Genomic DNA, 25,134 nt, shown 5'->3' with positions numbered 1-25,134 from the left:
AGTTTATTCACTAAATATAAAAAGAAAAGAAGTTAAAAAGATTTTCATCTCTTTTCAATTTTTCCATGTGATCTTCGTTGACTGTTTCTTTCAGCATCTCAGGAAAGAGACATGGTCACACGTTAGGATTTTCATGATGGTGCATGTCCCAACCCAACTCTTCAACAATCCTCTTCCCGAACATAACTAATTACCCATTAATAAGTATAAATCTTTCTGCATCAAGCTATCACCCGTGACTTAATCCTATCCCTTCAAATTTTGGATTGTTTCTTTATTTTAAATTTTGTGGGCTCTTATCAAATTATGAAGATTTTGGGATACTTGAAATTATTATTGTTAGTTTTATTCTCTGGTTTTTCTGGCTAAGGTTATGTCGGGCAGTAGCAGTTGTTCTGAAAAAGTGAAACAATTCACCTAACAATATGAAATGCAAGGCACTAGGTCATAAATACAATCATCACTTATCTCACACGCATACTCTCAACTAATTGGTACGCATATCAATGGTCGAGTTTAGCCTACGTGCTCCCTTCCCTGAGGCTCATTCCTCCTCCTGATATTCGTGGAGATTTTCCTCTTTCTGCAACATACCAACTATTTAGTAGAATCAAAATTGTAACTTGAGTCTTAGGTCGGCTTCGTTGAACATTATGGTCGAATATTTTATTCTGTGAACATTAAAGGAGTAAGCTTATATGAAAGTTAGCATTAGTATTACTATTTATCCATTCAAGATGTTTCCGTGGCCTCCTGGATGTAAGGCATTCGCTGTCTCTTTATGAGTTGCTTTAACCTTTTACTTTTGATTTGAAGAGTTATTATATGCTGCAAAGATAAAGAACCGATTTCTGTGTCACTAAGCATGTCAAGATCGATCAAGTGGCACGTCACTTCTCAGGTACATCACAATCTATGCATCTACAGCCATGCCAGAGTTGGGAAATAAAAGTAGAATTTGACGTTCCTGAATGTCTTATTAGGCAAAAGGGATCTGCAAAATTATGTGGATTGTGCTTATTTGGCTGATGTGCCACTACTAACAATCCACTCCAAACAGAGTATTACTACTACCACTTGGAGCTTTAATCCAAAAAGTAACGCATTGACAATTCTCTCTCTTTCTCTCTTCATCACGTTTGATTGGTTTTTTTCCGGCAAAAAAATTACATGCCACAGGACTGTGAGCAAATGTGAAAACATAGAAAGCGTTTATATAATATTTGTATATGGTCATTCGGATAGAATTTTGAACCTTTGTTCATGCGCAAGTTGTGTTAAAAGAGAAGAAAAATGAAAAACAAATCCAAGGTGTGGGACAAGAAGAAAAAGGGATTAAAGAAAGCACAAGTTGTTGCTTGGCGCATTTGCTAGAAAACCACAAATGAATGGGCACTTCAGTGAGCATTCCAAATCTTTTCAGTCGATTTGATTGCTTTCAAACCACATGTAGTTAACAAAAGATAACCAAATACAAGTAGTGTTAATCCAACTATTCTTTTCAAACCCAATAATAATGCAGCACCAAAATAATATTTTCAAAACATCAATTTGTTCTAATCCTCGTCAAATACTCTGTGTGCCTCTTGCTGCATACTGACAAAATGTAACACACTGTCCAATATTAACTAGTGGATTTAGCTTTAAATAAAACTCCTGTCATTTTCTTTTTTGCAGCTAGATTATTTTACAAGCAATAATATGTCAGACGCACAATCAGATACTAAATATGCAGAATAAAATTTCAGGTCTTGCCATATTCTGAAACACCAATTCCTTTTTCTAATCTTAGAACTAATAGCATAGCTCGTTTTCTGCTTTCCGCCTTCTAGAGTACAAGAATCGAATTTGGTACAGGTAAAATTCAATGCAATCAGTGAATGCTTGTAAATGAAGACTCAATACTTGAGAATTTCACACAGAAACGTGGTTCCAAAGTATAAAGCCAAATTCTGCAAATTTATCTGCCAGTTGTAGATACTCCTCTACTTAAAAACAACATAATATAGACAACAGGATGATCCAATCCACTGGGGTTGGATCAGAATCTGTGGGAATGTCACTATATACAAATCATAAAAAAAATCACTGCCACTGATCAAGCTTGCTACAAAAGTTCCTTATGATTCAGTGCACCGTTTGGCTGGAAAGTCACAATTTTCAGGAAAAAAGAAAAAAGAAAACTTTGAAGCATTTTTTATAATTTACTGATTATGATTGAGATTCCACAGAGAAACCAAAATGTGTATTCGTTAGAATTTGGATGAGAAAGTGCAGAAAAGGCAGAATGTAAAGTAAAAAGCAAGGGAGCAAATGTGAAGTGAGAGTGTGAGAGTCTTTTTGGATTCTGATTCTCCAAGATAATGAAAGATGGTGCACTAATGTGTTTGTAACACGACTCATTTTGTTCATGCAGTGAGATCCCCCACCCCACACCATGATTGTGCCAGTGGCCAATTCGGAACCGAAACATCTACTAACTGAAAAAAGGCATTTCAATTATTCCATTCCCACTATTGTTTTGCTATAAACTATTATAATGCTCCAAATTAGCAGATGCTGTCTTTGATATTTGTGGAAACTACAATGCATCTTTGAAACTAGTTTCTTAAAATAGATCATAGCTGTCAACAAATATCTTTTCCAGATATCGATAAATCTAAAATGGAATCTCTAAGGAATATAGGATTATATGTCAATCAGTCTTGTTACGTTGGTGATTTATGCACCTTTGTCTCCTATACTGTCGAAAATCTTAGCAATAAAACAAAACAGTAGTTAAAAATATCATTTTTAGATACTGCTATAAAACTAATGATACCACTACGTACTGTGAAATTCGCCTCTTTTACAAGGTTGTCATTGTGTCAAGTTTTGGGCCTCCCAATCCAAACGAATAAATGAGCTAGCCCATCTAAGAAAGCAATTGTCATTTACATCTTCTAGTTCTGCTAATATGTTTCTTAAACATTACTTAGTGATATTCAATTCTGAAAAGTAGTAAATTAAATTTATTTTTAAGCAAGAAAATAGGTCACTAAATATTTTCCAAGTTGCTGTGTTTAAATATTAACTTTCTCATTTTCTTCAAAGAAACCCTAACAAAAAAATATGAAATTTGGGAAAAATTCATGGAATATGAATATTGTTTGTGATGTATCAACACTCTAATCACATATTCTGTAAAGAAAGTAATCAACGAATTATCACTTATTTAGTAAATGATAAATTAATTTTAAAAAGTATTTTCATAGATTAATTTACAAGAATTACACTCACAAATTAATATAAAAAATAATATTAAAATTACACTTATCTGGATCAGTGAGCAGAGGCATGATTTCTTGACTTTGAGAGCCGCGGAGAATTTTGGAATCAGATTTGAAAGGTAGAATTGGATCGTCTTGGATTACATCATTACACGCAAAATCATTTCGAAAAGGAAAAGAAAAATTATCTTCTCATTCTCCACTTACCTAAATTCCCTGCAACACCATTTGAAGTAGAAAAATTGAGAAAGATAGAGTGAAGAGAAAGAAATGGAGAAAATAGAGCACAGAATGGTGAGTACCAATGGAATAAATATGCACGTGGCATCAATTGGGTCAGGCCCAGTGGTTCTGTTCCTCCACGGCTTCCCGGAACTATGGTACACGTGGCGTCACCAGCTTCTGTCGCTCTCGGCCGTGGGCTACCGAGCAATCGCCCCCGACCTCCGCGGCTACGGTGACACCGACGCCCCGCCCTCCGCTTCTTCTTACTCCGCCCTCCACATCGTGGCCGACCTCGTTGGGCTTCTCGATGCTCTGGGCATCGACCAAGTGTTTTTGGTGGGTCATGACTGGGGGGCTTCCGTAGCCTGGTATTTCTGCTTGTTGAGGCCCGATCGTGTGAAAGCCCTAGTCAACATGAGTGTCGTGTTCCGCCCCAGGAACCCTAAACGAAAGCCCATTCAGAGCTTAAGGGCCATGATGGGCGATGATTACTATATCTGCAGGTTTCAGGTAAAATGAATCCACTCAGTCAACTCCTCCTTATCTTCACAAATTTCAAAGATACGAGTGAAGTTAATGTGTAGAGCTTTGATATTTTGTCGTGCTGCAGAAACCTGGGGAGGTTGAAGAGGAATTTGCTCGTGCTGGTGCTGCGAGGATAATAAAGAATTTTCTTGTTTCTCGTGATCCACGTCCACCCAGTGTGCCTAAAGAGATAGGATTTGGTGGTTCACCTGACCTTCATGTTGCTCTACCATCGTGGCTGTCTGAAGAAGACGTCAATTATTATGCTAGCAAATTTGAACAGAAAGGTTTCACTGGTGGGCTCAACTACTATCGCGCCATGGACCTGTGAGTTTCTTCTGGTTCCTCGTATATAGTTCAAGCTCCTATTTTGTACATGTGACTGAAATAATTATTTTAGTATACGTGACTTCAAATGATCTTGAACTGATTATGAATATATTGTTCCCAATTATTAATATTTAGAACACTGATATACGTATCCACACGGGGTGTATAGAATGAAAGAAAAAAAAGGAACAAAAAAATTGATGAATGAGAGAGAGCATGTTGAGCTCTCCCCCAACAATAAACATGACCAATGTCTATTGTTTAAATTCGATTATTGGGTATGTTCTTCTTATTTGACTATGTATGTGCTCTAGAATCTAGATGTTTATTCCTAGCTGTGGGTGGTGGTCACCTACATGTTTCACGCTTCGACATCTAATCGTAGGCCTAGGGTGTGAGATCCCACGTCTATTAAAGATATGGGTAATACAAGGTTTGGTTAGACACCTTACAGCCGCTTTTGTTGGGCTCAGTTAGGTCCTATCCTAAGTTTTAAATTTTAAGAGAAAATGTCAGATTTCGAAAGTGTTACTGTGGAAAACAAAGAGACATAAGAAGAAAATGACATGGAAGAGTAGGTGAGTGTATTTTTATGTTTATTTTCAATCTTCAATAGCAATTTAGCTTAATTTTTAGGAATTGCTTTAATAAGTTACTTCAGATGCAGTGACTGAACCTGGTTTGTAGAACTGTATGTATGCATGTACAATTAAAGAGTTCAGAAAATAATTAGTTCGTTGAAGGATGTGTTTGTAGTCTGGTAAGGTAAATTTCGTTTTGTGTGCAGAACCTGGGAGCTCACGGCAGCATGGACTAGAGTACAGATTAAGGTACCGGTCAAGTTTATTGTGGGAGACCTTGACATTACATATAACACTCCAGGTGTGAAGGAGTATATACATAATGGTGGCTTTAAGAGAGACGTACCGTTTTTGCAAGAATTGGTCGTGATGGAAGGAGTAGCTCACTTTATAAATGAGGAAAGGCCAGAAGAGATCAGCGCCCATATATACGACTTCATCAAGAAATTTTAATCCTTGCACAAGTATATTATGTGAAAGAACTCAAACGCAAATTAAAACCCAACCCCCACCCCCTAGCGACTGACAATTGCAGTAACAGTGTCAAAATAAAATGGGGTTGAAATGGCAGTATAGTTCAAGAAAAATGTTTCAGATCGATGAACTAATACTATCAAAAGCTAAGTTATCTTTCAGTTCGCACAGCTTTTGTTAAGGAATCTGTTTGAAATATTGCAAAGGGATGTTCTAGTATCCAAAAGCATACAACACAGAACAAAAATGTGCCTCAATGATGTTTAAACGTTTCCCGAAAGCTAGATTGTTAGTTCACCAAGTTTGAACTTCTAACAAGACGAGGTATAACAGTAAATAATAACCCCTCCCTTCTGTGTATTTAAATGCGCTGTAACGAAAAATTAAAACCTCTTACAATTCGTAATCCACAAAAAAATCTTATTTAGTAATATACTAAACAGACTAAAGTACGTTCTAATAATAAAGTTCCAATAACAAGAGTAAACTTAATTCCTCTTTTAATTTGATATATATAGTCATTATTTGTTCTCAAGCAACAATGTGATACAATATAACGTATCAAACGAAACCCCGATACTTAAGTTGAATTTGATTTGAAAGTTTCCCTACTTTTTCAATGTCATGTCATGGAAAGAAAAATGTTCCTCTGGTATCAACTGAGATTTGAACTCTTTCACCAGCAAAACATTCAGTCAACTGGGATTATATTACTGAAATGGTTTTTAACATTCTTAAAAAATCGTGCTTAAATCGTGCTAGAGAATTTGAGACCAAATTGCAACACCTATGAATATATTCAAAACTAAACTCCTCCTTAGCAGGAGTAAAATACGGGCGTCATAAAACAAAGATCAGTCGAGATCCTGCCGTAAACACATCTTAAGTAGGCAAATAATTACTCATTAATCCTCTCAAAAGTAGTTTGCTAGAACAAAATTGTTCGGGGAAGGAGCTTCAATATTTTTCCCTTGGAAGGAGAAGTAAAAACTAAAATTAACGATTGTTCAAAAAACACGAGAAAACAATACATAATGATCACAAGGTAAGAGGAAAATTCCTTCATGTTTGAGCTACAAAACTCAAACTCTAAAGCCTCTGCTATTCCTTCTCCCTCTGGCCCGCTCAAATTTCCGTCCCTTTGAACGGACATAGGGCTTGGTGTGGCTATGGGGCACACCAGGAGCCGGTCCAAAGTGCTTGACGGCCTCGCGAGCATTCTTAGGACCTCTAAGAAGAACCTGAAACACCATTCAAAAACAAAGGTAAGCTTCTGAGATACACCCTCCATAACCCTTCCCCCCCCCCCCCCCCCCCTGGCAAGGAAAAGGCAGACTTTGCATTATTATTTTTTTCTTCCTCCAATAATAAAGATGAAAGAGCAAGAATACTGGATCCCCAAACAAAAACGATACTGATTAGTAAACTTTATGTCACTATTCAAAAATTGCTAATTTGTTTAGCAGCCAAAACTAAAGGGCAACAGAAGTTTTACTACGATAAAATATAGTGATGTGAAGTTTACTAATTAGAGTCATTGCTATTCTTTGGTCCCGTAAGCAAAGCTTCTAAACTACTAAGAGCATAGCAATTATGACATAAAACCTAACAAAGGTTAAGTAGAGCCTTAAAACCTATTTAGATGAACTTCATACCAATCTAGTTGCGACTCCATACCCAAGACACAGATTGAATCCCATACCTTGGTTAAAGAACCAAAATGCCAAACTACTTGTGCTAACAACTTTATGTGGGTTTAATTACTCATTTGCTTCTTATAGTTATACATACTACACAATTTGATCCCTATGTATAAAAATCATTAATTTTAATCCCTAAACACAATTTTCATTTTAATCCTTTCTAGTTTCTATACATACCATTTTAATCTCTTTCAGTCCCTACTGTCTGAACTCGTGAGAACTAGACCGATAATTAAATCTTACATTTCATAGAAAAATACACGGAAAGAGAAATAGTATAATCATACCGTGTTTTGGCCGAGAGGAGCTCTAAGAGCCAGTTGATCAAAGGTGAGACATTCCCCGCCAACTTTCTCAATTCTAGCTCTGGCAGTTTCAGTGAACCTCAGTGCTGCTACCTTCAGAGCAGGCACCTCGTACACACGAATATCATCGGTCACGGCCCCAACGACCACAGCTATCTTATCCTCCTAATGAAATAAATACCAAGACATCAACGCCAATTTGCTTGTGACCTCAAATGAGAAAAAAATAACGATTAAATGGAACGAATGAAGAGAAGAGATAGGTTTCAACCTTTCCCTTGGTGTAACGGATCAATCTGGAGAGGGATAGCGGAGGCTTGTTGACCTTGCTCATGAAAAGACGCTTGAGAATGACGGCATTGAAATTACTCCCAGTCCTCCGAACAAGAAAACGGTACAACTAAAAACATGGCGAACATTTCAAATCCAAAACCCTTGTTCGTTCGTTCACAGTCATGCAGGAAAAAAATAAAAAGGTACCTTGACGAGGAGCTTGAGGTAAATATCATCGGATTTTGGGGCGGTTCGCTTGGTCTTTTTGGACTTACCTCCTGCCTTCAAATCGATCCCCTGTAATTCAGTTCAACACAAAGTCAGAGAAACTTTCTAATGGATTGTAACAGCTTTGAGAAATGTACCATTGCGAATGTAGCTTCTCGCCGCCGACGCTGCTGCTGATGCCGTCACCAAGGAAAAATTTGTGCTAGGGTTTTGGAGAGGGTCTGATGAATTTATTTATCACTTTTTCGCAAAGTTAAAAGCCCAGACTCAATTCGGGTTACGCGCACGACCCGTTTAGCGAATCCCAAACCTTATTATTTTTTTTATGAACTTATTTCTAAAATGAAATTTTGTATTTTCTATATTTTATTATCATATTTCTTATTTAATTCTCAATTATATTACACTCTTTTGCTTTGTATATTGTTATAGATATCACTTTCATTGTGTTTTTTTAGGCACTTGTACAATAAATAAATATTTTTATGTATTTGTCTAACCTGGTTATTTTAAAAATAAGTGGTTTTTACTCATTTTAAGAAAAAATCTCATTTATTTTAACAATTAAATATTGTTTACTTTTTATAAGAGAATTATTTCATGCCAACATGATTATATTAAAGTTTGAATTCTTGGTTAAAGAACACAGTCTACTGNAGTACCATTACATTATGTCATGTTTTTAGGAAAATCAATGACAATAATGGAATGAAGCAAAGGCCACCCAAAAAAGATAATTATTCATAACAATGAAATTCATCTTTAGTTTCAAGACAATAATGGAATGCAGTAAAGGCCACTCGACAAAAATAATTCTTCATAACAATGAAATTCATCTTTGGTTTCAAGACATTGATAATTAACAAATATTTGACAAGATGGATATATGAATCTCAGTTTCATAGTCCGGTTCACGTTGCTAATACACAATATTTCTATCCAAGTCCCTAAATTTACTGTTGCAAAGTCCTATTGGTGGGAATGTATCTTTACAAGTTAGATTTTTAAATGACAAGGCAATCGAAAATTGTGTGCATCTCTTTATAGACAGTCTCAAATTTTGATAGGGACCCACCTATTCAATGTTATGTAGAGGGGAGATCGACAAAATTATGTGAGAACATCCATTCCCTTTTCATGTTATATTATTGTTTTAGAGTAAAAAACACTGCATGGTCATAACAGTTTCCTCCCAACAGAGCACAAAAAGTCTTTCAAATCAGTGGCCCTAACCTGTTTATGTGGAGGCATATGCGATAGTGTACGCATGTTATGCAACCTGTCTGCTAATTTGACAATTATAACACGAACCTGAAATGACACACATATATTAGTTGCCAAACCACTTTCAATATACAACACATTTGGAACAGACAAGAATATATTAGGTCACCTCCTCTGTCATAGCTAGAAACATTTGCCGAAGATCTTCTGCTTTCACATCTTGAACGGAATCATTTTCATTCTTATACTTCAACTTTCCAAGTTTTGATACCTAGTTAGAATTTAGAATGTTATGTGCATTTAATTTACTTGGTAAATTTATGAATGTGGCATTATAGCTATTGGAGACTTTAGATTTCCATCAACGTTTTTCAATCAAGATTCAAGAATAACAAGTACCTTGGTCTCTCCTTCCACAATGTGGCGCACGGTAGCACCAAACTCCTCCTCTATCCTCTCAAAAGTAACAACATTTGTATCCTCAACTGTATCATGAAGTAATCCGGCAGCAATTGATTCCCAATCAAGTTCCTGGACAAATGGTTGGATCCATAAATAAAATTGTTTTGTTAAACACATTTAGTATGTAAATTTTGCAGAGTAAACATTTCTTCATTACTCACAAGTTCTCCAAGAATACGTGCAACCTCAACAGGGTGAATGATGAAGGGTTCACCGCTGCGTCTTTTCTGACCATCATGAGCTTTAAACGCCAACTGTAACAACCAGGAACAAAAAGAAACAAAACAAAATAAATACATTAAGTAAATCCTACTGTGTCGAAGAAATTATTTTGCCACAAAGGGCATGCCCGGCTAGCTTCTCCAGCTAATCAACTTACCATAAAAGCATTGTGGACTAACTCCAGTTCTTTTGAAGACAGGTATGAAATAGCAGGTTTAAGATCCTGAGGCAATCATGTGATAGGTAATATGACTCAGCCACTATCAAAGAGGTTATCCTCATTCACAGAACTATAATCAACAACAGAAATGATTATGCAAAATTCAGGACTGTACCTCCCACAAACTTTTTGGGGAAAAGTCAGTGGCGGTGTTGGAAGGGAAGGCTGAAGAACAACATAATTGCCCTCTTCTGGGAGCAACTTGAGACATGTTTGACCTAGACAATCCTTCAAAAAGAACAATATCAAGTGGTTCATCGGAACACGAACCACCTACACTAAAAGCTTCACATCCCTGCCAATTTTGCAAGATTAACAGATAACCTAGTTAGTGATTTAAACATCTCTTCTAACCATACTGACTCACAGAATGCAACAGAGGTCAAAAAAGAAGGAAAATTACCCATCAATCATTCTCATACCAAAAACCAGCATCTCTAATTCAATTAAAAAATTGAAAGCACTCAAACTTGGAAAGGCCAAGGGAAACATAAAAACTTACAAAATTATACCGGTTCCTTCGTCCATTACGTCCCTTGTACAAGTCCGAACACTGGTGAAGAGGATGAGCAGTGCTCGCAAGAAAGCCAGTGAGAACCCTCGGAGCTTTCCATGCGCAGGAAAGAAGACTACAGTCGAATTTTCCGCTTCCGTCCCCTCTCCACAGCTTGCAGGCATTCACGCATTCTAAAGAAACTGCAGCACCACACCTTCACTCAGAAAACGACACTCGCAAAACTCTTCCACTCAAAAGAAACAAGAGCTTATGAACCAAGCGCTAATAGGCACATTCAGTAGAATTAAAGAATCTAAAACCCGCGAATTGGTACAGAGAATAAACGCATCAACAGAGTGGAAAGAATTTGGGAGAAGAAGGTTTAAACCCAGGTTCAGTAGACTTACCTGACATGGAGGATGCAGAGGCCATGTTTTATTAAAAGAGAGCAATCTCATTGAATCTTGAATCCCAAAAGTGTGCGGAATCGGAAGCAAGTAGCGAAAGAAAGGGTCATTGAGGTTTGGATTGAGAGGGAATTGGAATTGGAGACTGAGAGTGATTGTGTTGTGAAAATAAGAAATGAAAGAATGGGAGAGACGAAAGAAGTGTGAGCGATAACAAACACAGCTTCCAGGGGATATCGAGTTTAGCACAGGCCACACAATATCGTAAAGATATTTTTCTCTGTCTCTTTTTTACATTTAATATTCTATTGTATTAAAAGGGAATAAATCAATAATTAATTAAGTTCATTGGGTTTTACAGCAAAAAAAAACTAAAACAAACTAACAAACAAAATACATAGAGATATTGATCATGCACAAAACATTAATAAGTATTTAATGGCATTAATGATAATTTTACATGCACATAATTTCATGATTTAATATTTGTATGAGTTACATTATGCCTATAGTTAATGGGATTTTATTAAACTTTTATTCAACCTATCCACACATGGTTGATTCTTGAAGTACTAAATCTTGTCTGTGTATAATAATTGATGGTCCTAAGATTTGTCGGAGTCAGTTTCGAGTCCTATAGAAAGCTATGTTACGCCTCGAAAAATAAAATTATTTATACCGGAATAAATTCGTAGCACTAATATAATATAATTAACATTAGTAGGTCTCAATATCTTTAGAAAGAAAACTCATGACATAATGTTATTCACAATCTTTTTACATATATAGTTGTTTTTTCTTATTCCTTTACTTATTTAATTGTATTGATCACTAATGAAAATACGGTTCATTTTTTATATGATAATATAACTAATAAAATTATTATGATTGGTATTATTATACTTATAAAATTAAATATAAATTATTTTTATAATTTTATTCTAAATTTTTTTTTTTATTTTGTATGCAAATTTTAATAGTTAAGTTTAAAAAATAATTAAAATTTAAAGAAACAGTAAGTTAAATAGTGAAATTAATAAAATATTTATTTTAATTTTAAAAAATATTTAAAAAATAAAATTGAAAAATAAATATGAACATTAAAAGAAATTGGTTTTATATATAGATATAAATAATTTACCCTTAAAATATTTTTTAATTATTTTCAATATTTATAATTATTTCCATAAGTAAAATAGTCAGAGTATTGTATTTCTACTGTTAGAATAACGTGTGTGTGTGTATATATATATATATATATATATATATATATATATATATATATATATATATATATATATATATATATATATATATATATATATATTTTATAATTAATTAGTAAAGACTATTTTTACAATGAAAATGTTAATCATGAAATATTTTGTATTGAATATTTTCTATGTATAATAGATTAATTTATTTCTCCTGTCTATTCAATTGATTTTATGACATAAAAACATTTTTTTTAATTAAAAAGAGTTGAGATGAACTAAAATGTTTTACACTTTTTTAAGACATGATATTAATGGTGTTGCTTTTTTTTAAATCAAATTCTAAAAAAAATGTTAAAAGAATAAATTAACAATGCATTCAATATATTAAATTATATGAAAGAATCATTTTCTTTTCAAATGTTACTTGTAAAATATTATTAGTAATACCCATTACATTTTATTATCGTAAGGTGTTTTTCGAAAGTAAAATTTCTTAAGTTTTGAATAAGATATACAATGTTACAAAACATTTTAAACAATAAAGTTGAAAGTAAAGTATTCATAAATGTTTAAAAGATTAATATAAACTAGGGAAATTAATTTTTTTCCGGGTCCAAAACATTTTCTACCCATGACATTATAGGAAGTTGTGTCATACTGGTGAGGTAACTGAAGTATTATATATATATATATATATATATATATATATATATATATATATATATATATATATATATATATATATATATTGTTTTGAGTTGTTATACAAATTATATTATTCTGCAAATAAAGAAGTATTGGCAAGGAGTTGGAAAAAAACTTCATACAAATCAATTTATATGAGGGTGAATTTTTTTTCCAGAGGTTATCTCATTTTTTATTTAAAATAATTATAAATCCTTGATGAAATGATTCTTTTTTCAATCACATTTAATTAATTATCATATAATATGTAGTGTAATAATATGAGAAAATAAAAATATATAACTTTTCTAGTACTTCCAAAATGATTAAAGAGACAAACTTCATCTGTCAAGAAGAATACAATGTACATTATAATATATCAATAATAATACTGTAGTTTTTAATATTCGAGAATTTAAGATTACATTCCATATTTATGTAGTTTTTCAAAATATAATGAGACTATAACAATAATATTTCATATTAACTTACATTCATTTTAAATAGATAATAACATGATCCACTTTTATAAAATTAATTACATTTGTTTATTTTATTTATTTGAATTTGTAACCTTATCTAGTCACGCTAAAATAGTTATCTTTACAAAAAAAATAAATACACAACACAAATAAGAATAGTCAAACTCAATCATATTACAATTTAAATTTTATAATTAAACATTCAATTTTTATCACATCACATGATCATATCTTAACATATTCTCACTAACACAAGACTGAATACATCACTAGATTCTATATCTGGATTTATGTAATTGTTTTGACACTAGAAGTTGTGCATCCATAACTTTCCATCAAATTTTCCACATTTTGAAATTTGATAACTTATGACTAACCCAAAATTTACAATTCATTGACTTCTCTGCGAGGTTAATTCATTATAGCTTAATTGAAAAGGAATCCATTATTCCTATACCAACTATAAGAATCTCTTACATTGTTCACCACCTAAACCTCGTTCTCTATATAGGTCTGAGAATCTAATAGAGTCTAAGGACAACTTCAAGGAGTGTCCCTAACAATTGCATCACTTGTCAAATTGTACTATTCCTCCTTAGGAAGAATACACCAAATTATTTATACAAATAATTTATACATTTATGACAATTGTTCATACAGAGTCAAAAGTACTCTACAAAATCTTCTTTCTACTCCACAAACTCTTACTTTGTGGTATTCATCCTCTAAGTCTCCTTTATCCTCTATGGAGTGGTAGGGTGCCTACAAGAGATCCTTCAATACTTAAGTTAGTACTCTGATAAGAGATTATAGTTAATGCAAATAAGTGAAGTCAAAATATGATTAAATTAATATTTATAAAGGTGTTTTGTTGGCCATGGGCCTTACCCTGAATGAGTTTCTTTCTGATTGTTGTTGTTGTCACTCTTCTTGTACCATGGTGGATAACCATGTTTAGAGTAGCACTCATCCACAATGTGATTCATCTTATTACAATAGGAGCATTGTTTCTCATAGTTGGGATTTCTTCCTCTCCCTCTTCCTTGACTATGAGATCCATAACCACGTCCATGAGACTTCTAGGTCTGTTATGTTTTCCAGTGGTTTTACTTGTCAGCTATGTTGGCCAGAACTTTGGTTTTAGTGTTCTGATTGGTGAGGCCAGAATCTTGTTTTTCTTGCCTTTCTTGTTGCATGATGAGGGAGAAGACACAATTGATACTAGGAAGATGCTCCATCAATAAGATTTGTGTTCTTACAGTGTTATAAGTGTAATTTAGGCCCTTTAAGAAACAAACAACATGTTTCACTTCTTTGTATTTGAGAAAAATTTTAGACAAGTCACAACTGCAAGGGACATCACAGGTACAACATGGTATGGGTTTAAGAGACTCCAATTCTTCCATAGGATCCTTAAATTAGTAAAGAACTGAATTACACTTCTTTCTCCCTACTTGATGGAGTGAATGTCTTGAAGTAAGTCAAATATCTTGAAGTAATCACCTTTTGATAACCTTTCTTTCAGTTCATCCCATAGTTATTTAGCATCTCCACCACATATAACACTTTCTGCAAATTGTGAGGAAAGAATCTTGATAATCCAAGATAGGACCATCATGTTACATCTTTCCCAAGCATCGAATAAGGGGTCACTTATTTGGAGTTTCTTCATTCTCCCATCTATGAATTTTATCTTGTTCTTGGAGAAAAGGGTTATTCTCATGTTTTTGCTCCAAGAGGCATAATTGGTTTCATTTAGAACTTGAGAGATGAGAGCAAGGCCTATATTCTCTCAAGGATGCAAGTAGAAGGGGCTGGAAGGGTTGATGGATTAGTCCATGTGCTCCATAATGCCAAGAACGAAAGAAAGATGGGTTAGACACTAGGATTCAAAGAACTTTGGCACAACAAGCTAGAGTAGGCAATAGACCTGCTTAGATACCATATTAGAAATGGTAGCAAGAGAAATTTACAAGAGAAAAAGCTCAAGCAAAGAAAGCTAGGGCAAACGAAGCACCCATGGCGGCAATAACTAGGTGAAGGAGTGTGAAAGTAGAGGAAGCCCATAAAAGGTAAGTAAACACTACAAAACTCATATATTCTCTATGTTTATGATTTTCGTTTGTTACAAGAGTGAAAAGAGGAACCTTAGTTTATATAGGATTCCTACAAATATGAGGGAAAGAACCAAAATAAGTAAAATCTTCAAATTCTAATTAACTACAAATCCTAACTGACTCGTTATTGCTCCTAAGGAGCAATACTAACTAACATAACTACTTTGATATAAATAGTTATATATGAATATAAAGATTAAAAAAAATTATTAAACAATATATAAATCTTGATAAAAGATTGAGTTATTTTTTACCTATAAAAATTTTGTAGAGTTTAGAGTTATAAGAATCTAAGTTCAATATTATTAGTGTAACATGTGAACATTAATCTCATGATTTATCATTCACTTTTTATTTATTTTGAGTATGATATAAGTATATTTTTAAACTGAATATAAAATATATATATATATATATTTTGTTTTTTCATCCGTTTCCAATTATGAAAAATGTTAACGCAAATATTTATAACGCAAATATTTATAACATAAATATTTTAACATTAAGTGGTGAATATAATTAATTACTTAATAGTCACAATATCTTTGACATATTAATATCATAGGTTAAATTTTATAATTTCATATGAAGCATTAATTATAACTATTCTTATATAATATAATAAAATTTATCCGCAAGAAAAAAATTATTATGGTTGGTTGGTAACATAGTTTAATACCTTTATCACGAGATTATAAAATGAGTATAATTAATCAAAATTTTAGTTTACAAAATTCACTAATGTATGTATTGGTCAAACTTAGTTTTAGTATTAAATTATGATGATAAGTATAATTTAGTTTATTTTGCAAGATGTGTGTTTTATAAGTTTTATATTTAAGCTTAGAGATGTGGTTCTATTTCTGAGTATTGAAATTGTATTGTGACAACTCTATTACAATAGTTGGTAATGACAAAGAATAACAAGACTGAAAATAAAAGAGAACACTTTGATATTAAATATTTAATAAGTAAGTAATATATTAAAGAAAGAAAAATAGTTGTTAAACACATTAATATTGAGTTTATGATTGTTCGTTCTTTAACTAAGGTATGCTGCCATATAAATTTAGTGATCATGTGGTATAAATGAGATTTGGTTTCACAAAATGATATTCATTATACATACACTTGTTATTTGAAAAAACTCTTATTCAATGCTATTTTTTTTTACACATATTTGTTTATTTTTTAGAAATATCATATAGTTTTTTTAAACTAGAATAGACATACGTGTTATTCATTAAGTTTTAAAATATAGAATAGAGAATCTTGATATATTATAAAATACAGGTGTTGTTTTGAAATAAAATATTTAAGTTTTCTTTAAAATTTGTAATATAAAACACAATTTAGGTTGATTTTTAGAAAACACGTATTGTATTTAATTTTTAATATTTTTTCGTATAGATTAAATTTGGAGATTTGAGTATTGAAAATATAAAATAGAAATTGAAAACATAACTATTTGGAAAAACAAAAATAGAAAAAAAGAAATGTTATAGTTCACTCTCAAGATTGATACAATTTCTTTTATCATAATTTTCTAAATATTTATATACAAATTTGAACTATTAAAAGATTTAATTGATCAATTAAAACAATAATATGAATCAAATCAAAATATCATTGATCTAATATGTTTCTAATTATCAAAATAGAAGTCTATTGATCTTATTTTGATTTCTAAAAAAATGCAAATTATTATGACAAAGTGCAAATCCAAAATTAAAAAGAAAAACAACAAACTCAATTCTTGCTATATTCATGAATTGATCACAAAAAAATAGTTATCCATAACGAGGAACAAAAATTGCAAATGAAAGAAGATGAGGGAAAAGGAATTTATTGTCATGGCCAAAAACAGCAAAGAATGCTAGATTATCTTAAAATATAAAATTAATAAAAAAGATAATACTTTGAATCCAATTTATTGTTACTAACATAAAATGATTTAAAAACTAAAAATAAATCATATAGGTATTTTAAATGTATAATAAAATTATAAATATTCGTACAAAATATATGTCATCAACGAGAGATAACACTTTGTATTGGAGGATTTGTCACCAAGATTTATTTCTTTGACATCTTGTTAATAGAAAAGTGTATCAAGTAATAGATGTAATTTTTTTTTCTCAAACTTTCAATAGTATTGATAATCTTCATTAAATGTGGTTTATTTTGTTGACTTTATTCAACTTTTTATCATACAACGTATAAAGAATGGGATTTTGTGGGTCAAATAAATCTTCGCATGTTTGCTCTTTGCAAGGGATAAAACGATGCAAATATTACACATGTTTTGTATTTCGAGTTATTAAATTTACTCTCTTCTTCAATACACAAAATTATTGCATATTAAGAATGAATGTTCAAGGACGTAAAGTACAAATCAAAATACTCGCAATGACAAAGACCATGACCGAAGATTTGTTGACTATAAATCTTACTTTAATATACAACTTATTAATATTTTATTCCTATTAAAGTAAGTACAATTATATCTCGAGCAGACATATCTAACACTAACTTCTTCCCTAGATTATGTATATTAAATTAGATTGCAATTTTAGTGAATTAAAGTAAATTAAATTGTTTTGAATTGCTTAAGCTCTTTAAATTATTTGAATTATTAGCAATAAAACATATTATTTTAAAATATACTTTCCAATCTTATAAGGTACAATCCAATTTAGTTTAATCAATTTTAAGTATAAACAATTTAGTTTTTAGATATTAACCTAGTATAATAATTTAATCAATTAAAAAATCTTTAAACGCATTAGAAATGAACTTAGCAAAATAAGGCTTAAGACAGTTTGTTCTTCCTGTACCTCCATACATTTTAACCTGCACCCCCACAAAATTGTGAAATAATCCATTTGTCCTTATCTTTTTTCCTTCATCTTCTCACTCACCCCTTCTTCTTCATCCAACAGTGCAGCCCTTTCCTTCAATCATTACCTTCTTCTTCCACCACCATTCCTCTCTCTCATTCTTCACCTTTTTTTTCCATTAAAAATACATATAGTACTGTATAATATAGAACATATATTTTATTTTATATTTTTTGAATTATCCATTCGAGAATATTTCTGAATTGTACATTATGAAACTTATTGAAAACCTTAAACTAAAGGGTAAAATTGAAATTTTCAAATGTATGAGATGCTAATTAAATTATGGAGGTACAGGAAGTGTCAAGAGTAAAGATAAAGAACCACATGACCTATTGAAACTGGGAGCAGCCCATTTAGGCCCAATATTCGTCATACATGTGAGTTTATTTTAGAAAAAAAAATATTTTTAAGAAGGTTGTTGAAATAATTGTTTATTAAAAGGTAATTATTTATCAAGAATAATGGATCCAGTGTTTATAATTCAAATTCTGAAACCTAGTGAAACTTCAACCATAATTTTCTTACAAATCAAATTCACTTTATGTTTTACTTATGATTGTAGTTTGAGTGTATGAAAACATGTAAGGAAAATAGCAATACATTTGAATACCCCTGAATAAGGAGATTGGAATGGAAAGTATAACAAGATCAATTTGACAAGAATTAGTTTATATGAATAATTTTACTATTTGATCACTTGAAAGGTTGCATTTTCAATTATTAAATTAATATATATTGTTATTTAATAATACTAATAACATAATGTATATATTTTACTTTATATTTTTGTTGAGCTAATAAAAAATGAAAAAGTACAAAAATAAAAGCAAATAAAGATGTTGCATTAATAAGTAAAACTGAATAAATAGATAAATGTTTTGTCTATTATTAATATATTATTTTATTTGTTTATTTTTAACTTATTTTAAAAACTAATTACATAATTATTAAAAACTATATATATATATATATATATATATATATATATATAATTAATTTAATTGAAAACATAATTAATCACACAATAAATATTTACTATATAATTGACTATTTGAAATTATAATTAATTATTATAATTTTCACATAAAGGTCTTTAATGAAAAATTTAATGGTCGTGCTAATTTCTTATTTTATATTAATTTTTTTACTTTTTCCCTGTTTCCTCGTATTTAAAATTTTTATATATTGATACAAACAAAATATTAATATGAACAACTTTACTTTATATTTTTTACTATGTATTTATTGTTTTTCTTAATTTAAATAAATTAATTCTAAATATAACTGGTATAGATACTTTGCATTATAATTTTAAAATGATAAGATTTAAATTATTGATTTAGCACATTTCATTTCATTTCTTATTATCAGACTATTTAGAATCAAATCTGTTCATAAGAATAAGTGAAAACTAAACTAAAAACGAAAAATTAATCTAAAAACGTGTAATTAATTAAAATTCAAGACTTGAGGATTGATTTGGATTAAAACTGATAATGAATTAAAATTCAAGAAGACCTGATGATTGATTTGGATTTATTTTAAAAAATATTTGATTTAATTTATGATTTGAAATTTCAAAATTAATAAAATCAAAATTAATTATTTAAATATCATCATATGTTTATTGTATCACCTATAGATGAGAGGTGTGCGTGAACATATAATTTAACAAATCTAACTTTATTCATGTTTATAAATATGTAATCGTAAATTGATTAAAATCAAATTTAGTGAAAAATTAATAATTTAAATATTATTTACTATTTCATTTATATAGATATATGTATGTCAGAAAAAAAAAAAAAAAGAAAAGAAATGTGATATTTTAAACTTGGTTTATGCATTTAAATTCGTAGTAGAGAAACATTACCAAATTTTTAACATATAAATGACGTGGTGAAATGAGAGTCATTCCATTATATAATTGATGTTAATGTTCATGTTTTAAATTTATTGCAATATTATATATTTATAAAAAAGAGTTATATAGTATTTATATCATAATATATAAATATAATAAAATATTTTTTAATACTCGAATTTAATAGGATTCAATTTATTAATTTAAAGTAGTATTACATAATTATAAAATAACATAAATCAACATAAGTATATAAATCTATATACAAATTCGAGAAAAACAAAATAATTTCAAAGATAAATAATATTTTATTAATTAGAAGATCTAAACAATACAAAATTATATATGTCTAAATAACCATTACTATGAAAACGGTCAACAATCCTATTGTTTCGCTATTATCCCATTTGTACTATAACATATTATTAATAGCAAACCACAACACAACAAACAATCACGTAAGTTAGAGTACTTTAAAACTTGTAAGTTTTAAATAAAATAAAAACATATTATATACTCTGAAGTTTACTACACAATTTTCACAAACCATATAATTAATATTCAAATATAAAAGTTGTAATATCTTATTCATACCAATAACCACATACACAACTTTTACAGAGTTGGTAGCATCCTAAAACCTTTCACCTCCTATTACTCAATCGTTCACATCTCTCAAGAGTTATAGTTATAATATGTACTTTCTGGTGTATAGAGCATGATAGGATAAATTATATGTCTCATAAGTTCAATCATTGCCGATTCTCTAAACATGAACTTTTCTCAACTTTCACAACTGTTATTTTCATTAATACGAGTCCAAAAAAGTTTAAAGTATAAATAAAATTTTTATAAACGAGTTTCATCATCTTAAAATCACATAATCTCTCTAAACGCATTTCTTTTAGAGCTCTCTCCCTTCCTCTAAGTTTTCTCATCGTCTTTTCATCTATTTGAAGATCGGAGACTTTTAGGATGATCCTTACGACGAGCTATTCACTTTTTCTTCGATCAGTTTCTTCGATAAAGTAAATTGGTTTTTTGTCCCTTTTTTGGATATGTTTGTTCTTCATCCACATGAGACCCTTTTTTCCTCGCATGTAGGGTTTGATTTTTCTTTTCTAGTATTTGTTTATCAATAGTCCTAATGGTGTATTCTGATTGTGTTTGTGTTGTTCATAAGGGAAAAATAGTAATTTTTGTGTGTTTGGAGGTGTTTTTAGGGTTTGTGAACAATTTGTGTTGTCTTTGAGGTAAGGAAAACTAATTGCATTGTTATTAACTAATAGATACCTTGTAATTGATAATTGTATGCTTCTACGATGTTTGCTTTGTTTGATTGAGTTATATGATGAAATATGGTATGTGGAGTTGAGTTAGGATATAATTTGGCTTATATGAATTATATTTTGAAATTTGGCATGCTATTTGGTTGGTATTACAAATGAGATGAATTAAGTCATTAAGTAGTGTAAAATTTTATAGTTGGTGTGTTTTGGCACTTGTGATTGTTCTTGGATTGAATTGTAGGGATGAAATGACATAAATCTTCAAAATTATGTTTTGAAAAATTATGCAAACTCATTGGGCGATAATATACTCACTAAGCGAAGTCGAAGTGAGAGAGGTACTAACTTAGTGGTTGTTGGGCGAGAATATACTTATTGGATGAAACCAAAGTCAAAGCTCACTGACTTGATAGGTCGAGAATATACTTACTAGGCAAAGTCAACGTCAGAGAGCTACTGACTTGGTAGTCGCTAGACGAGACAAATCTCATTAGCAAAACCAAAGTTAGAGAGTTCACTAACTTGATAATGACTAGGCGAGACAAGTCTAGCTAAGTGACTTTGGGAGAATTTAAGTCTGTGAGTTCTAATGATAATCTCGTTGGAGGAGCTATCTGGTAGCTGGACGAGCTATCTTTTAGACACTATTTGTTGAGCAAATAAATATTTGTGAGATTAATAATATCTAACTCTATTTTCTTATGTTTTATTTTGATGTGTTTAATGTGTGACTTTGTAAATGTTAAAATGATGATTGGTTTGTGATGTTCATTTGAGAATAGTTGGTATGTATTGATATATAGATTAAGCATTGAAAGTTATTTTGTCACTCTAATAACCATCTTATCTCAAAAGAAGGGTGAGGTGTGTAGTGAGAGGTACAAGAGGTCATAGTTTAGGGGCTATACCTTGACCAAATATGGTTGACGGACTAATTTTGTGTGTGGTAGCTTAGATGGACGAGTTGGTCCACTACCACAAGTGCATAACTCACTATAGTTTGATATCAATACATGGATCCAGATAATTGAGTCTTGTATGTTTATTTTATTGAATGAATATAATGTGTGATGATAATTTTATGTTTATTTTATGAAAAACACATTAATTTACCTTTTTCTTTTGTGTTGTTATTAACAATATAGCCGTTGATGTAATGTATACGAGGATAGTCCTCTATAGTTTTTTGGATGATTTTGTTATATATAAAATTTATTTTGTCTCGATTAATATAATATTTTCTTAATGTAATATTTTCTTAGTTAATCTTTATAAATATTTTGATATTATAGTTATATTTTATTTTGGATGATGGTAATAGTATTAGTTGTTTGTTTATTTATTATGTGATATTGTTTTTATTAATGATACATTGGGTTGTTAAGTGAAACTTAAGTTTAATACACTTAATAAAAACATGTTGAAATTTATGATGAAGCCCAAATAAATAAATAGGTGAAACATTATTCTTTTCTGAAATAAAATTGAGTTCATATTTACTTAGCTGGTGATACTATTAAGAATATCAACAAGATAAATGGCTTCAGTTTGTCAGTGTTTGCATTACTTTAATTAGATATTCTTAGGCTATTTTCTAAACTGAATTTGGTGACTTTATAGATCTTTTTCGCTACACTCTTACAATGACAAGACTAAACCTAGTGTGACATCTTCGCTTTGGTATCCATCATTTGCTACTGTCTACTCAATTAACTCACACACCACCTTCATATGAAAATTACACATGTTCATGTGCTACTAAAACAATACACCACGTTAATTTTAACCATAAAAGGCTTATGAAACTTTCATACAAAATGACCTATTATTCAATTTTTGTGATCATGTGCAGGTTGTCGTATTTGGTTTAGGGTTCGGTGTCATGCCTTACCTTTTTCTTTTAGGCATATAGGAGGTCACGAGTGAGATTTACACATGTTTTTCTAGAAAATGGACTTTTTGAACATCTGTTCAGAAACTACAATTTTAGGGAAAAACAAAATAAAGAAATGTCTAATCAAAGGCCACTTGTTCAAAATATATATAATAACAAATATTGAATGGATAAGGTTTGTAACATAGGTGTCCCAAATTAATTAGACGTAGATGGATCATTTTGTTTCTTTTATATTTTATCTCATGATAAGAAAGAAAGCAGGGAATGAAAAGAAAAGGAGGGAGAAGAGAATTAGATTAAGAAAATTATTTAGACGTGGGATGAAAAAAAGAAACAAAGTATAAATATGAAATAACATTTAAAATATAAAGAAAGTATGTATAGTATATAAAACATCCCTTTTTAAAATATAAAGAATGCAATTTAATTACTTCAAATAATAATATAGTAACTAAAATAATTTATATCATTCTCTTAACTAAGTTAAAATTTCACCCGAAAAAAGTTATCATCATTGAAGGTTGAAATCATTTTTTCAAAGCGATTCATCATATTTTTTTACATAAGATATCATAAAAAACACAATCCAAAATTTGCCTCGGCCACGTATTGATTTAAAGTGTTTCTTGAAATAAAATATTCTGAGTTCTAAGTTACTTTACAAAAACTGTAGTAGGTGGTTGAATTATGGCACACAGAATGATATGATGAAGAGAACCATGGGCATATACTAAATGGATAAGATCATGGTGCATATACCAGAAACAAGCACAAGATCATGGTGCATATACCAGACACAACCACGTCAAAGTAAATAGTAACAATATAATAAATAATTGCATAATGAAGACCGAAACAAGTGATTTTTTTTGGTGGGAGCCACTTACCAAATCAGTGATTCCTTAGACAATTATTAGTCAGTGCATTAGAGGCACAAGCACAAGGTTTTATTATTTTATAAAAGTTTAGGATAAGATGTGGTGCATTTTATTTTTATTTTTAAATGGTTTATTTGTTTATTCATGATGCTAACACAAAACATAAGGTTAAAGAATTTATAAATTTATAGTAAGAAGATATTCATTATTGTGTATTGGAGTAGGTTGATGACCCAATGCGTATATGTCTCTATTTAATGAATATTCAAAATCTATGGAGAAATATATTTTAGAGAAAGTATACAATTTCAATTACCAGTACGTACACTTATAAATAATACCTTGTTTAACACATTTATAATTTATCTTACGCATGTTTATGTTTCTAGACATAATTTTTTTATCAAAAAATAAAATTACACGTTAAAGCACAAGCTAACTCATGTATTTAGATTATTGGTTGCAGTTTATACATTAGTTAAACTCAAAATTATCCCTCGTCTGAAAAAAATAAATAATGATTTAAATATATTTATGGTATTTAAATAAAATTAGTGATATTAACATTTCTGTATTAAGATTATAATTTTGTTCATTGTACTGAAAATAAAATATGATAATATTTATTGTAATAAACTGACTACTTATTCATTAATTATTACGGATTACCGAATAAATATATTGATATATATTTTGTCACTGAAATAAAGAAAAAAAATAATCTTAATACATAAATTTTAATTTTATTAATTTTATTTGAATTCAATTAATAGTTTAATTAATTGAATACGTGAGTAATATTTAATAATGATCACATATATCTATATATAAAAGAATTAACTTTAGTAAGCAATTAGAA

General features: G+C 30.4%; 3 protein-coding genes across 3 annotated transcripts; 1 reads left to right on the top strand and 2 right to left on the bottom strand.

Moving 5' to 3' along the window:
- Positions 1–3,477: 3,477 nt before the first annotated feature.
- On the top strand, positions 3,478–5,565 carry LOC148198128 (epoxide hydrolase 2-like). Its single transcript, XM_088115085.1, has 3 exons — positions 3,478–4,004; positions 4,105–4,346; positions 5,137–5,565. The coding sequence occupies exons 1-3, from the start codon at positions 3,540–3,542 to the stop codon at positions 5,381–5,383; spliced, it is 954 nt and encodes a 317-aa protein (XP_087971211.1). The 5' UTR covers positions 3,478–3,539; the 3' UTR covers positions 5,384–5,565.
- A 726-nt stretch (positions 5,566–6,291) lies between these two features.
- LOC148198127 (large ribosomal subunit protein eL18-like) lies at positions 6,292–8,204 on the bottom strand. Its single transcript, XM_088115086.1, has 5 exons — positions 8,051–8,204; positions 7,893–7,982; positions 7,684–7,812; positions 7,395–7,577; positions 6,292–6,645 (listed from the first exon to the last, which is right to left on the bottom strand). Exons 1-5 carry the CDS (start codon positions 8,051–8,053, stop codon positions 6,487–6,489), a joined length of 564 nt encoding a protein of 187 aa, XP_087971212.1. The 5' UTR covers positions 8,054–8,204; the 3' UTR covers positions 6,292–6,486.
- Positions 8,205–9,065: 861 nt separating this feature from the next.
- On the bottom strand, positions 9,066–11,185 carry LOC148198126 (putative GTP diphosphokinase RSH1, chloroplastic). The gene is made up of 8 exons (XM_088091829.1): positions 10,945–11,185; positions 10,544–10,737; positions 10,157–10,336; positions 9,979–10,044; positions 9,761–9,853; positions 9,537–9,668; positions 9,307–9,408; positions 9,066–9,224 (listed from the first exon to the last, which is right to left on the bottom strand). The coding sequence occupies exons 1-8, from the start codon at positions 10,967–10,969 to the stop codon at positions 9,090–9,092; spliced, it is 927 nt and encodes a 308-aa protein (XP_087947955.1). The 5' UTR covers positions 10,970–11,185; the 3' UTR covers positions 9,066–9,089.
- Between the last annotated feature and the right edge of the window lie 13,949 nt (positions 11,186–25,134).

This window comes from Vigna umbellata, chromosome 5 (assembly GCF_029865625.1).
Source record: "Vigna umbellata cultivar VRB3 chromosome 5, Vumbellata_1.0, whole genome shotgun sequence".
In the NCBI taxonomy this organism is placed as follows: domain Eukaryota; kingdom Viridiplantae; phylum Streptophyta; class Magnoliopsida; order Fabales; family Fabaceae; genus Vigna; species Vigna umbellata.
The sequence above is the reverse complement of the archived record's forward strand: the minus strand, read 5'-3'. Positions and strand labels throughout refer to the sequence as shown.